Raw genomic sequence first — 14,969 nt, 5'->3', positions numbered from 1 at the left:
AAAAAAAGTGCGCACATATGTTTTATGAACTGTAACTAAGTAAAATCTTGTTGAGTTTCTATTTTTGTACAGTATAGCTTTAACTGTACAACTTTCTCTCCACCTCATGCCAAAATGTGTAGAATTAAGGCTGTGCCCTACAACAAAAATTCTGTCTCGAATAGTCTTTTCTTTCGACCAATCGATTGGTCACTTTTCTCAATATAGACACATCCTATGTGTTTTAATCAAATCAACTAAACTCAGCAACAAAAGAAACGTCCTCTCACTGTCAACTGTGTTTATTGTCAGCAAACTTAACGTGTAAATCTTTGTATGAACATGAACATAAAATTTAACAGACAAACTGAACAAGTAAAATTTAACAGACAAACTGAACAAGTTCCACAGACATGTGACTAACAAAAATTGAATAATGTGTCCCTGAACAAAGGTGGGCAGGGGGGGGGGGTCAAAATCAAAAGAAACAGTATCTGGCCACCAGCTGCATTAAGTACTGCAGTGCATCTCCTCCTCATGGACTGCACCAGATTTGCCAGTTCTTGCTGTGAGATGTTACCCCACTCTTCCACCAAGGCACCTGCAAGTTCCCGGACATTTCTGGGGGGCATGGCCCTAGCTCTCAACCTCCGATTCAACAGGTCCCAGACGTGCTCAATGGGATTGAGATCCGGACTCGTCGCTGGCCACGGCAGAACACTGACATTGCTGTCTTGCAGGAAATCACAGACATAATTAGCAGCATGGCTGGTGGCATTGTCGTGCTGGAGGGTCATGTCAGCATGAGCCTGCAGGAAGGGTACCACATGAGGATGTCTTCCCTGTAACACACAGCGTTGAGATTGCAGGGAATGACAACAAACTCAGTCCAATGGTGCTGTGACACTGCCCCAGACCATGACGGACCCTCCACTTCCAAACCGATCCCGCTCATTCCTTCGACGATTAACACGAATCAGACCATCACCCACCGGTGAGACAAAACCGTGACTAGTCAGTGAAGAGCACATTTTGCCAGTCCTGTCTGGTCCAGCTACGGTGGGTTTGTGCCCATAGGTGATGTTGTTGCCGGTGATGTCTGGTGAGGACCTGTCTTACAACAGGCCTACAAGCCCTCAGTCCAGCCTCTCGTGGACAGTCTGAGCACTGGAGGGACAGATTGTGCGTTCCTGGTGTAACTCGGGCAGTTTTATTGCCATCCTGTACCTGTCCCGCAGGTGTGATGTTCAGATCCTGTGCAGGTGTTGTTACACGTGGTCTGCCACTGCGAGGACAATCAGCTGTCCGTCCTGTCACCCTGTAGCGCTTAGGCGTCTCACAGTACGGACATTGCAATTTATTGCCCTGGCCACATCTGCAGTCATCATGCCTTCTTGCAGCATGCCTAAGGCATGTTCTCGCAGATGAGCAGGGACCCTGGGCATCTTTTTGGTGTTTTTCAGAGTCAGTAGAAAGGCCTCTTCAGTGTCCTAAGTTATCATAACTGTGACCTTAACTTCACTAGGGTAGGGGGAAGCATTCCAAATTTGATGAAAAGCGTGCCCAAATTAAACTGCCTGCTACTCAGGTCCAGAAGCTAGGATATGCATATAATTAGTAGATTTGGATAGAAAACACTAAAGTTTCCAAAACTGTTAAAATAATGTCTGAGTATAACAGAACTGATATGGCAGGTGAAAACCTGAGGAAAATCCAACCAGGAAGTGGGAAATCTGAGGTTTGTAGTTTTTCAAGTGATTGCCTATCCAATATACTGTGTCTATGGGGTCAGATTGCACTTCCTAAGGCTTCCACTAGATGTCAACAGTCTTTAGAACGTTTCAGGCTTCTACTGTGAAGGGGGAGCGAATAAGAACTGTTTGAATTGGGGGTCTAGCAGAAAGCCTTTAGTTTAGTCACGCACAAGCTCCGTTCCTTTTCATTTCTAAAGACAGGAATTGTCTGGTTGGAATATTATTGAAGATTCATCACAAAAACATCCTAAAGGTTGATTCTATACATCGTTTGACATGTTTCTATGAACTGTAATGGAACTATTTTGACTTTTCGTCTGGATTTAGTGCCCGCGCATTGTGCATTTGGATTACAGGACTAAACGCAAACAAAAAGGAGGTATTTGGACATAAAGAAGAACTTTATCGAACAAAACAAACATTTGTCTAACATGGAGACCTGGGAGTGCCATCATATGAAGATCAAAGTTAAGTGATTAATTTTAATGCAATTTTTGACTTGTGACACCTCTCCTTGGCTGGAAAATGGCTGTATGGTTTGTGGCTAGGCGCTGACCTAACATAATCGCAAAGTGTGCTTTTGCCGTAAAGTGTGGCTCTGCACTTTCACCAAATGGTTGTTTGAGACAATCCATTTCTGAACATAACGCATCAATTTCAAATGAGGTATTTGGACAAAGATTTACTTTATCGAACAAAACACACATTTGTTTTCTAACATGGAGTCCTGAGTGCTATCTGATGAAGATCAAAAGTTAGTGATTAATTTAAAATCGCTATTTCTGACTTTTGTGAGCCCTCTCCTTGGCTGGAAAATGTCTGTATGGTTCTGTGACTAGGCGCTGACCTAACATAATCGCATGTGCTTTCGCAGTAAAGCCTTTTTGAAATTGGACACTGTAGTTGAATTTACAAGAAGTTTATCTTTAAAATGGTGTATAATACTTGTATGTTTGATGAATTTTAATTATGAGATTTGTTTTGAATTTGGCGCCCTGCAATTTCACTGGCTGTTGTCGAGGTGGGACGCTAACGTCCCACTTGTACCAGAGAGGTTAAATGCCTACCGTCTAAGCTGTTAGTGTCTTATCAACAGTTCCACAGGTGCATGTTTATTAATTGTTTATGGTTCATCGAACAAGCATGGGAATCAGTGTTTAAACCCTTTGCAATGAAGATCTGTAAAGTTATTTGGATTTTTACAAATTATCTTTGAAAGACAGGGTCCTGAAAAAGGGAAGTGTCTTTTTTGCTGAGTTTATACGCACTGAGCTTGTCTGATCCTTTAAGCAAACTGTTTTATTAAGTAATTAAGACAAATTACTAGATGGAGTCTAACCGCAATTGATTTGGTTGCACTGGATCTGGCTCATACTTGCTGCGCAAAAAAAAAAAAAAAAAACATTGAGTGACTGACTAGCACCTGTCGTCTCCCTCTCCTCCCTGCTGCAGCGACCACTACAGCAACATAATTACAGCCAAGTCTGACTGAAAAGTTCTTACCGAAATCCCTCATTTGTTCAGAAAAAAAGATCTATTTCCTCAACCCTTGCTCTCTTTGCTGACACATGTAAACTCTGGCCAGCGTAACACGACAGCAAAATGGATTGAGAGGACGTGACAAATAAACTTGAACGGGGGAATGTTTACTGGTTGCTCAGGAGGTAAAGGGGAAGTCAGATGTGTGGAATGAATGGCTAGTTGTGGAAAATACTCTGTTCTTGATCACCAGTAAGGGGCAAGCGCTGCGCGCATATTATGTGTGCCGAACAGGTGCTGTTAGATTACAATATAAGTTCTGACCATTTGGACAAAGTATGTTTTTTTGGGTAAAGCCTTTATTACAGCAAAGACTAAAAACAGTCACATTCATTCGTTAAGAAAATTAGAGAAATGAACGATTTAGGCCTATTTATTGTTTACACTAATTAGTCAACCATCCCTTTTATTTAATTAAAACTAAAATGCTTTACTGCATTTCAAATCATAAATGACTCATTTGCTGTGTGATGACATTAACGAATAAATGATTGATACAGTAGCCTATTTAAGAATTGAAATATAGGCCGAAGTTAGTTACGGTATTAAGACTAAACAGGATGCGCTCTTAAGCATACAGCTCAATGGTGGTTATACAAGGCTGCTATACTAAGCCTACCAATGATAATGACATTACTTATTATAATGATAATAATAACAATAAGGAGATCAAGGAAAAAGTGGCATTATTATTATATATATATATAATTTGACCATTTGGAACAGTGTAGACACTAAATTAAAAATAATACCAGAGGCTGGTCTAACGAAAAAAAAAGTGTGAAGCCTTTATTTCAGCATATCAAAACAGCAGAATTTGTGTACTTGGTTACAAGAGTGGTTGTTGTGGTTACATGAGGCCTGGTACTCATGGAATCAGTAGACTGCTAAACACTCAAACAGGCAACAGAAGCAGGTTGTCATTTCTGTAGATATGATTTATAAAGCCAAGTACATTTAATAAACAGCTACGCTATTGATTTAAAGACCTAATTAAGTTGGGGTTTCCCATCTCTCTCCTCACTTTTACTCAACAATTAAGGCAAGGGCTGTTGTCTCATCTAACTCTGCTGCTGCCTCCGCCCCATTGTTCTCAACACCGATATGCTGGTTAACTTCGCTATTATGCACATGGCAACATGGTCTATGAAAAGGCGCCAATTCAACAGCGCACTGATGCGTTTTAGAACCGCAGACAGCAACCACCTAGGCCGTCATTGAAAATAAGAATGTGTTCTTAACTGACTTGCCTAGTTAAATAAAAGGTATTAAAAAATGTACGTTTACATTTTTTTATTTTGTATTTTTGTAATTTTTTTTAAATCGCTCATAAATACCGATTTCCGATTGTTATGAAAACTTGAAATCGGCCCTAATTAAAATCGTCCATTCAAATTAATCAGTCGACCTCTAATCAGTACACTCAGACATGCAAGAATCGGACAGGTGTCTTGTACACCATGATTATTAATTTTATTGCTACTGCTCGACTAAAGAAATCTCGATCGACCAACAGCCTATCGACCAAACAATTCACCAAATCGACAAAAATTGGTCAGGCCTAGTAGAGTTGCAAGTAATTCGCTTTAAAACAGCTACATTTAGTCTCTGCGGCCAAGAGGGCCACTAAAAACTTTCAGTTGGAGGCCATGCTATTGGACACACCCACTACCCCTCCCCCTACGCTTCCTTTGCCACCACTGTTGAAAAAAATCCTAGGGGAAACGCTGCTAAACTACATTTGTTGTAGGATGTTTGAGTGACAGGTGGGCAAAATCCACCCTGAGCAGAAAATGCCTGACAGAACCACTCTGCAGCCTTCATAGTTTCCTGTGGGTGATGTCACCATGGTCACATCAAGAGAGAAAACATCTCCAAATCCCTTGTGGACAAAACAGGCTCCCCGCCACATTAAGCGGCGCAAATCCAGCGCTGGCTGCCTTCCTTTTGATCAGGGCCCAGAGCCATTCTGGGTGGGGTCTGTCTGCATAGCTGAACTGGGATGACCCCCAAACTCCTAGCCCACGGTGCTACTGTCCAACTGTCTGACTGGCCAAGGCTGGAGGGAGGGAGGGGGTGGGACTCTCCAGTAAAAACCCAATGGCCTTGCAAACTCCGACCGTCCAGCTTCCACAGTTTGTGTAGTAGGAATCTTGCTGCTGCCATCCTCAGCCGCACCCTAAGCCCTGCTCCATTGCGCCGCCTGGTTTTTCCTAAAAGTTGGCCTCTGGTTGAGTTGGGTGTTGTACACAACCCATATAACACCATTTGCTAGAAAATACCATATTGGAGAGTCCGTAAAATATATTATATCCAGTATAGGCTATCATAGAAGATTTCATGTGTGAAAACCAACGTTTTTCAATGTTGCAATCTGGTCGTCCCCGTGGCTAAAGCTATGTTGAGGCTTAACGGCGTAAACCATATGTTATGATATACCGGTATTGATGCAGGGACTGGTTTGGGTTTTTACTTTACCTTCTATACCGGTATTTGAATGTTTGGTTTGTTGAATGTGATACGCCATATGTAAATGTCAATTTTTATAGTTTACTTAGCTACTTGAGTCATCTCTCTCTGTGCCACACAGACCTAGCCACGCCCCTTGTCACTCAAGGAGTGCATTTGACGTTCCTCAACCACGAGACACTTGCATTCAGTCTGCATGGTCAATGCAGAACATGCAACAATGTTGATGACAACGATGCCGTTTTCACTTTGCGTCTTAATATAAATCCACTAGCGTTCCACAAATGACATTATTAGTTCATATTTCTTACATCAGCAAACAGCTAGTATGAATTTTCTTAGCAAGTTGCCCTAAATCTTGTGAGATGCTAATAGCTAGCTAGCTAATAAATGTACTGAGTTAGAGCAAACGCAGCTAGCTAATACAGCCTGATAATACCAGTGATGGCATAGACCTAAAATCAGCTTGTTGTTTGTGCAACAGTATCTTCTAAATCAAAGAGGAATATGTTAGATACATGAAGTAGCTAAGAGAAAACATGCAATGTAGCCAACCAACGCTTATAGGGTCCCCTAGGAAACACTTTAGTTCCTACCCTGTCACATTAACTCCTCCCTAGCATTTTAATTCATTGTCATCTCAAACACTGTATTCAATGTACCCACTATTACATTCTAACTATAGAATTAGACTAGTCATTCTATTTTCATGATTCCAACAGTTTTGCTCTAATTAGCAAGTCAAATCGCAATTGCAACATTTGGTTAAAAATAAGTCCTAGATGATTTGTCCATATCATGCAGCCCTACGTGGCAGTATGGAAATTCTCAATTGAGCAGTGGTGTAAAGTACTTAAGTAAAAATACTTTGAAGTACTACTTAAAATTGTTTTTTTGGTATCTGTACTTTAATTTGGATTACTTTTACTTCACTACATTCCTAAAGAAAATACTTTACTTTTTACTCCACGCATTTTCCCTGACACCCAAATGTACTAGTTACATTTTGAATGCTTAACAGGACAGGAAAATGATCAAATTCACGCACTTATCAAAAGAACATCCCTGGTCATCTACTGCCTCTGATCTGGAGGACTCACTAAACACAAATGCTTTGTTTGTAAATTGTTGGAGTGTGCCCCTGGCCTTCTGTAAATAAATGTAAAAAATGGTTTGCTTAAGGAATTTGAAATTACTTCTACCTTTGATACTTCAGTATATTTAAAACCAAATTCTTCTACTCAAGTAGTATTTTACTGGGTTACTAACTTTTACTTGAGTAATTTTCTTTTAACGTATCTTTACTTTTATTCAAGTATGACAGTTGGGTACTGGGTACTTGGGTACTCTTTCCACCACCGCAATTGAGTGCAGGAAGTGCAGAAATGTGTTTTGTTTGAAGTTGAATTGAACAGTATAAAACAATCAGAATGGAGAAAGACTTACTGAAATCACTGAGAATGGATGTGTTGCCACCCTGGCATCAGTCACTACTCAAAGCTAAATGTACAACTTGTATTATTGAAAGAAAATTAAATAAATTGCAACCAACCATCCAATTTCTTTTAAATATCGTGATAATATTTTGGCCATATCGCCCAGCCCTAGCGTACGCTGACAACAGTTAGTTAATAGAGTGGGGGGGGTGTCTATCTGGGGGGTGTCTATTTCTTTGTTTATAGAACACGGAAAGGGTCAAAGGAGAAGCAGGTGCGAGTGGAAAGCACACACCAATTCCAGACGGAACCGGAAAATATGCACATGGAATGGCCTGGGTCACAGCAGAGACCCAGAGTTCAATCTGCACAAAGACTAATCCAAAACAAGAGACAGGTTGAAAAACACAGCTTTAAAGTTAAATGGATGTGTGTGCCCCCCCCCCAGAAATCGGCAAATGTTTTACACATAAAACATTTCTCATCAGCTTTTACAAATGCACTGATATAACCTCTACTAGTGTGTACACTAACAGGTTTGTTATGAGGATGTATTCACAGGCCTTAGGTGTCAGGAACCACATTTTTATGGACCATAAACATTCATAGGGGCCATAAACATTCTTATAGACAGTAAACATTGCATCACTTGCATTGTAGACCTGGTTATCGATGAATGGAGCTGAAACAGGAAGCAATCTCAGAAATGTGTGACGCAGGGAAAACTTTATATGCACTTTTATCTGAAGAGACAACAGGTTGGCTAATTGAAAAGCATGCAAATATAACCAGAAAAAGCAACAAAATCTACACTTATTTCAAAGCAGGACAGAGGCAACATACATGTTAGATTGTGTGTGATTTCCAAAGCCTTAGGTATGAGGGTGGTGGAGATCGAGGGTATAGGTATTACCTCGTTTGTGAAGCCATCCCTCCTTCACAATGACTACTTCACCCATGGTGGCCCGTGGAAGAATGGGGGGAGAGGTTCTGTCCGCTAAGGTGGTCCCACAGAAGGAGGCGTCACTCTCGTCCCCTTCACTCAAATCAGGAGCGGTCTAGTGCTGGGGAAGGTTTCAGCCAGCACTGTTTACCTATTGGGAGGTTAAAAGACAGACGGATAAGGAAGAAATGCATCCTAGTTCAAATCCAGCAAATTACACATTCTTAAGTGCTGCAAATATTAACAAAGGTAGAGTGAGAGCAACATTTAGAGACAAAGAAACAAGAATGACTAAATGTAAATCAGTGCTTACTGCGCAAAAACACCAAGTTACTTACTATACAAAGCACCGTTAACAAAATGTTAACAATGTTAATATAATTACAGTTTTACTACACATAAACGGCAAATGAAATGTTACATGTTCCTATTTCTGTCTTGTAGCATCCTCCTGAACAAGCCTCTGGTATTTGTTAGTACAAGACCCTTACTGTAACTGAAAGCACAGGGACATAGAACTATGCAGACCCTTTAGCAGCTGTCAAATCATTCTACTCTGTTATGGCTAACCCCACTTATCTCTCCATATATCTCAACACTGGAAATATTGCTTCATTATCATCCCCTGGATATGTATTTTGTGCAATGCCACATGTATCACGTAATGGAATTATAATCAAGATGGTTCCCAGGTTAGGTCAGGTAGTTAGCCCCAGGTGTATGAGTGAAATTTCAGCTTTATTTTGGTAGGCCTAATAATTATACTATTGTACTGTAACTACACTATGATCACAATACCATGATTCATATTAGTGTAAAAAAATATGTTTTCATATAAATTGTAAAAATATCCGTTAGCAAGCATTGAGGGGCTCTATTTGTGCTAATCCTTTGTTTCTGGAAATCATGCCCCTGACTGCAACCCAATGATATTAAAATAAATTGCACCACTGTTTATCGGGGTGAAATGAAAAGGCATGAAAATAGCTTATTGAATGCACGGACAGAAGATCTGCATTATAGAGGGGGTAATGCGGGTTCACATTCTGATACTGTATTGTCTTCAGACAGCAGGTGTTGTCTAGCACAGCATATGCCAAGTGCATTCTAGTGATATATCAATACAGTTACATTTAAATCGGGATATTATTCAATATTCCGATATATATTAATATTATATTAGTAATTTCCATTAATAGCTTGTTTTCCCCATCACTTTAAACTACAATATGTACACTACCGTTCAAATGTTTGGGGTCACTCAAACATATCCTCGTTTTTGAAAAAAATTCAATGATGCTGGAGTGCTTGACACCATCTGTCAAGCATGGTGGAAGCAATGTGATGGTCTGGGGGTGCTTTGGTGGTGGTAAACTGGGAGATTTGTACAGGGTAAACGGGATCTTTAAGGAGGAAGGCTATCACTCCATTTCGCAACGCCATACCTAGTGGACAGCGCTTAATTGGAGCCAATATCCTCCTCCAACAGGACAATGACCCAAAGCACAGCTCCAAACTATGCAATAACTATTTAGTGAAGAAGTAGTCATCTGTTATTCTGTCTATAATGGAGTGGCCAGCACAGTCACCGGCTGTCAACCCTATTGAGCTGTTGTGGGAGCTTCCCGTGCTTAAGTTTAGCATCTTTTACTTTGTTTTGTACACCAGCTTTAAACAGCTGAAAATAAACATATTTCACAGTGGTTTAGATGGTACAATGATCCTCTACACTATACGTGCTTGTTCTGTCAAACTAGTTGAATTTTAGTAACCAGGAAATGGCAGAGCGATTCATGCATAGTACATCTTTAAATAGGGAGACAATTTGTTTTCTGCACTTATTTCCGTGACTGATGAAAAAAATAAAAAAATAAATCATGGCTCTCTCATCCATCTGCAGCAGACACATGGTGAGGAATATGTTTGGAACATCAAACCACAATATAATGAGAAATGCCATACATATCGTATTGACACCTAAGTATGGTGATAATATATTGGGAGGTCTCTGGCAATACATTCCAGATGTACATTTTCTGCACGTCTTTGAAGATAATAAATAACATGTGGTTCCTGAGACAGAGATGTCATCCAATGACTTCCAAGTTCCCTCCCCACTGCACTACATTGCACACTCCATCTAGCAGCTACGAACAGTCTTTACTTCGCACCTTCATTTTTTTGACCTACCTATCAAGTATCATTTCACCTGGAGTAAAAAGAACAGGTTCCAACAGTGAACTGCTCAGAAGGCCAAAACAAAGACCGGACATTTTTAAACATGCATGCTCCTTTGTCGACCATAGCCCACCAGATTATTTGTTTGAGTAAATAACGAGCTGCCAGATACAGGTAACTGCCAAAATAAATGAAAAACATGGAGTAAACGAGGGATGCAAAATACTCTACATGACCAATAAGTTTGTGGACACCTGCTAGTCGAACATCTCATTCCAGAATTATGGGCATTAATATGGAGTTGGTCCCCCCCTTTCCTGCTTTAACAGCCTCTACTCTTCTGGGAAGGCGTTCCACTAGATGTTGGACCATTGCTGCGGGGACTTGTCCATTCAGCCACAAGAGAATTAGTGAGGTCGGGCACTGATGTTGGGCGATTAGGCCTGGCTCGTAGTCAGCGTTCCAATTCATCTCAAAGGTGTTCGATGGGTTTGAGGTCTAGGCTCTGTTGTGCAAGCCAGTCAAGTTCTTCCACACCAATCGCTTCAAAGCATTTCTGTATGGACCTCGCTTTGTGCACAAGGGCATTGTCACGCTGAAACAGGAAAGGGCCTTCCCAAAACTGTGGCTGAAATAGCCAAATCCACTAATTTGAAGAGGTGTGTGTGCATACACACAAAAGTTTGTTTTTATTGAGGAACAGAGAAAGTACAAGTAAAAGAACAAAAAGGATCTGGCAGTTACATCACACATCATTTTTGTAGCCATTTCCTAGTGAAATCCTTTTTACTGGCTGCCAGTAGGACCTTCAAGAGGTACTTCTCTATTGTGTAAGTTCAGGTATTTCACCCAAGTACAAAGAAATTCATGTTTGTTCTGTCAAATCCCATTATTTTGCCAATGTTTAATCTTATTTCTCCCCAGTAAGTTTTGATTGCAGAGCAGGACCAAAAGATGAGTGATCCACCCTTGATAGCCCACATTCTCGCCAAGAACGGTGTAGGGAGCCAGCCTGTTTTGATTTCAGTTTAGGCGTTATGAAGAAATAACATTCTTCCAACAGAATTCTCTCCATGTTGAGTCTCTAATATGTTCAATCATGTTTCAGTTATTTCATTGTCAAGTTCCTCCTCCCATTTCTTTTTAATATAGTTTGTAGAATATTTCTTTGAGGATTGAATACCCAAGTAAAGGTTGTTTTTTACTCCAAGTTGTATGCATTAGTGAATACTTGGATTCATTTGAGGTGCTCAAGGTACGGTTACACATTTTGGGGAATATTCAGTTGTGGAAACTTTCCGTGGGAATTAACAGAAATATGCAAATTAATACAATTTAAATGTAATGTTTTGTGCATTGATATATTTACCATAGCATATGGAGACAGAATCATAAACCTTTCACCTTATCATAAGTAGACAATTGCAAATGATTAAATCCTTCCAATAGAAATGAAACAATTTAGTTACGAATAGAACTTTAATTTAGAGAGTTGACTCATCACATGATTTCACTGAACAACAAAAGGGAAAAATGAATAATGTCCAATGACCCATCGCATCACCCAAAAACATCATCAACATACATCTGTAAAACTATAGTTTCAAGACTAAAGCTTTGGTTGTCTTCCTCTCAGGCTTCCATGTCTTCTCCCTGGACCTCAATGTCCAGCTCTTGAACATCAGACTTAAGACTCATCTTCACTATCACTTTTCAACCTTGATGGCTTGTTTTCAGGCTCAAAAACCCAAAAATGTGTAGGTCAGCCTGTTGCATACTTTGGTGTGTGTTCCCAAACAAGGACCAGTTGCGCTCTGAGGCAGCTGATGTTGGGATTTGGAGGATGAGGCAACTGGGGAAAGAGCCTCATACAGGCAGTTAACCCACTGTTCCTAGGCAGTCATTGAAAATAAGAATTTATTCTTAACTGACTTGCGTAGTTAAATAAAAAAAAGGTTAAAAAAATATATAAAAAATATCCATAAAGTCCCTTCCACCAGGTGGCTGATGAGATATGTTGGCACGACTGCAATATTGCATCTCCATCCCAAAGCCCTTGCTTGGAAGTGTACTTCGCCAGACTGCCAAGAAACTTTCCCTCATCCAGGCCAAGGTGGCGAGACACGGTAGTGATGACACCATTGGCCTTGTTGATCTCTGCACCAGACAGGATGCTCTTATCAGCAGACTTGGGGTCCAACATGTACACTGCGGGGTGCATGGGCTTCAGGCAGAAGTCTTCATGCTTTTTGATGCATTTCAGAAATGCAGTTTCCTCTGCTTGGAGCAACCGTGAAGTGGGCAGGGCAGTATGGATTTCTTCTCTTACATCTGCAAGCAGAGTCAACATCAGACAGGATGGCATTGTCTCCCTCAATCCATGTAATGGCTACTGCTATTGGTTTCAGGAGTTTGACTGCTTACTACTCTCTCCCAAAATACATATCCAGGAGGATCCTCTTTAAAAAAATATATTTTTTACCCCCTTCTCCCCAATTTCGTGGTAGTAGTAACTACTATCTTGTCTCATCGCTACAACTCCCGTACAGGCTCGGGAGAGACGAAGGTTGAAAGTCATGTGTCCTCCGATACACAACCCAACCAAGCCGCACTGCTTCTTAACACAGCGCGCATCAAACCTGCTTGCAGATGTAAGAGAAGAAATCCATACTGCCCTGCCCACTTCGGTTGCTCCAATGCGTGCTGTGTTAAGAAGCAGTGCGGCTTGGTTGGGTTGTGTATCGGAGGGTTGTGTATCCCTGGTTGAGGGGTGGCGATGTAGTTAATTACAAAATGAGTCGATAAAGCATGTCTGGTTGGAGGAGTGTATGCTGGGCGAAGAACATTCAGAAATCTATTTCTCTTCAGAAATACACGTCGCCTGTGAGCAGAGGTGAACCAGTTGCATACACAGCTTGAACAAAACATTCATTAGCATTTCTCTGATTACGTTCTTCCATTGAGTCAAGAAAAACTGATTCCAGGATGACCATGAGCTGTTGCTACCATTAAGGTGTCCGATTCATCATTTTTCACCTCAAATAGAAGTACGGGGTCTTTTGTCAGAGGTTGCTTGTTGTGAGCGCTGAGGTAACTTAATGCACTTGGCCAGACGATTCTGCATCTTTGAAGAATGCAACACATATGATTTGGCACAGTATTTGCAAATGTACACAGCTTTTCCTTTTACATTAGCCGCAGTGAAATGTCTCCATACATCAGATTGTGCCTGTGGTATTTTCCTGTAAAGATTAGGGGAAAACTGTTTAAAAAAGTTAATACAATTTCATGTACAGATACATAGTCAAGCAATTTAATCTAACTCCTTTGTAAGATAAATGTTTTAAAATTAATCATGTAAGGAAACGGGTGAATTAACACTCAGCTAGCTCAAGCAAAATAAAACCCACACGTTAGCAAAAACTAACTAGCAGAAATTGTTAACAAGTTAGAAATAATTTAAACACAAAATGTCCTAAAATATATATTCACCCCACCCAGTATTGTTATCAAAACTTACCAGAAGGCATGTAGTCGTGTGGGCCCAATAACATAAGTGGGCAAAATCTTGAGAATGAGCTGTATATGTGATGGATGAGTGCACTGTGCATGCAGCGGGTTGCAATTCCATTGAATTAGGGATATTTTAACCAAGATATGCCACAAGAACGGCCTTGTGTGTATCCCATAAAAATAAAAAAAGTCTGCCTATTTTGTATGAAAGCAGTTTGATCCCCAATCAATCAATTCTGGGATTACGTCTTCCATTCTTTTGGCTATTATTGATGAATATAGTTAATAAACCGTGTTAAGAATTGCAATTGGTCTATAGGAACTGCATTCCTTCTTACCTTTACCCTCTTTTGGGATTACAGATATGATGGCTTCTCTCCAAGATGGTGGAAAACCCTCCCCTCCCACAAAGTTCAGTTAAAAACAGGCCTTAAGTAGGTGTTAGTTGTTCTCTGAAGGCTTTGAACCATTCAAAAAAAAAAGGGAAGCCATCAGTGCCTGGAGACTTGTTTACTTTTAGATATTGCTTTAATAATTTCTTCAGTAGTTACTTCCAAAGTTAATCATAATTTTGCTCTGCCCCAACTGAGAGAGTTTTTTTTATTCTCCATTGTCTGTGCATCTGCGTTCTCTGGTTGCTTGTACAGATGTGTAATAGGATTCAAAAGCATTCTGTATTTCATCCAATTTACATGTAATCTTTGTTTTGGGGTCTTATTTTGAAAATGGTATTCCGTGCTTGTTTCCTGAGTCTCCATGCTAGTAATTTCGTTGCCTTTGAGCCTGCTTCATAATACCATTTCAGGAATCTGAGCTTTTTCTCTTCTTCACTATAAATCTGGTCAATTTCTTGTTTTACCCTTGAATCTCTCGTAATGAGGGTCTTTGTAATGACTGGGGCCATTCTAAGTTTAATGTTTCCTGTAAATTCAGCGGTTTGTGCTTTAATCTTTTTCTTCAGAGATGTGGCTATGATCTTTCCTCTAATAACCGCCATAGCTGCATCCTACAATGTAGCAGGAGATACTTCACCGTTATCATTATTCTCCAGATAGACGTTCAATCCGTTCTTTACCGATTCCTTGAATGCTGGATCTCACAGCATGCTTGTATTAAACCTCCATAGAGTAACTCAAAATTAACTGAATTTGGGATCAA

At 40.3% G+C, this 14,969-nt stretch overlaps 1 protein-coding gene across 5 annotated transcripts in view; it reads right to left on the bottom strand.

The window, feature by feature from the left end:
* LOC109866261 (RAC-alpha serine/threonine-protein kinase) overlaps positions 1-14,969 on the bottom strand; it is a 62,224-nt gene that overhangs the window by 19,343 nt on the left and 27,912 nt on the right. For all 5 annotated transcript variants that reach the window (XM_020454822.2, XM_020454818.2, XM_020454820.2 and 2 more), the window contains one exon: positions 8,091-8,271. In XM_020454822.2, coding sequence (XP_020310411.1) covers positions 8,091-8,136 — 46 coding nt within the window. In that variant the 5' untranslated portion in view covers positions 8,137-8,271. The remainder of the gene's footprint in view (positions 1-8,090; positions 8,272-14,969) is intronic.

Source organism: Oncorhynchus kisutch, linkage group LG21 (genome assembly GCF_002021735.2).
Source record: "Oncorhynchus kisutch isolate 150728-3 linkage group LG21, Okis_V2, whole genome shotgun sequence".
Lineage (NCBI taxonomy): Eukaryota > Metazoa > Chordata > Actinopteri > Salmoniformes > Salmonidae > Oncorhynchus > Oncorhynchus kisutch.
Note: the sequence above shows the minus strand (reverse complement) of the source record. Positions and strands in the feature narration are given on the sequence as shown.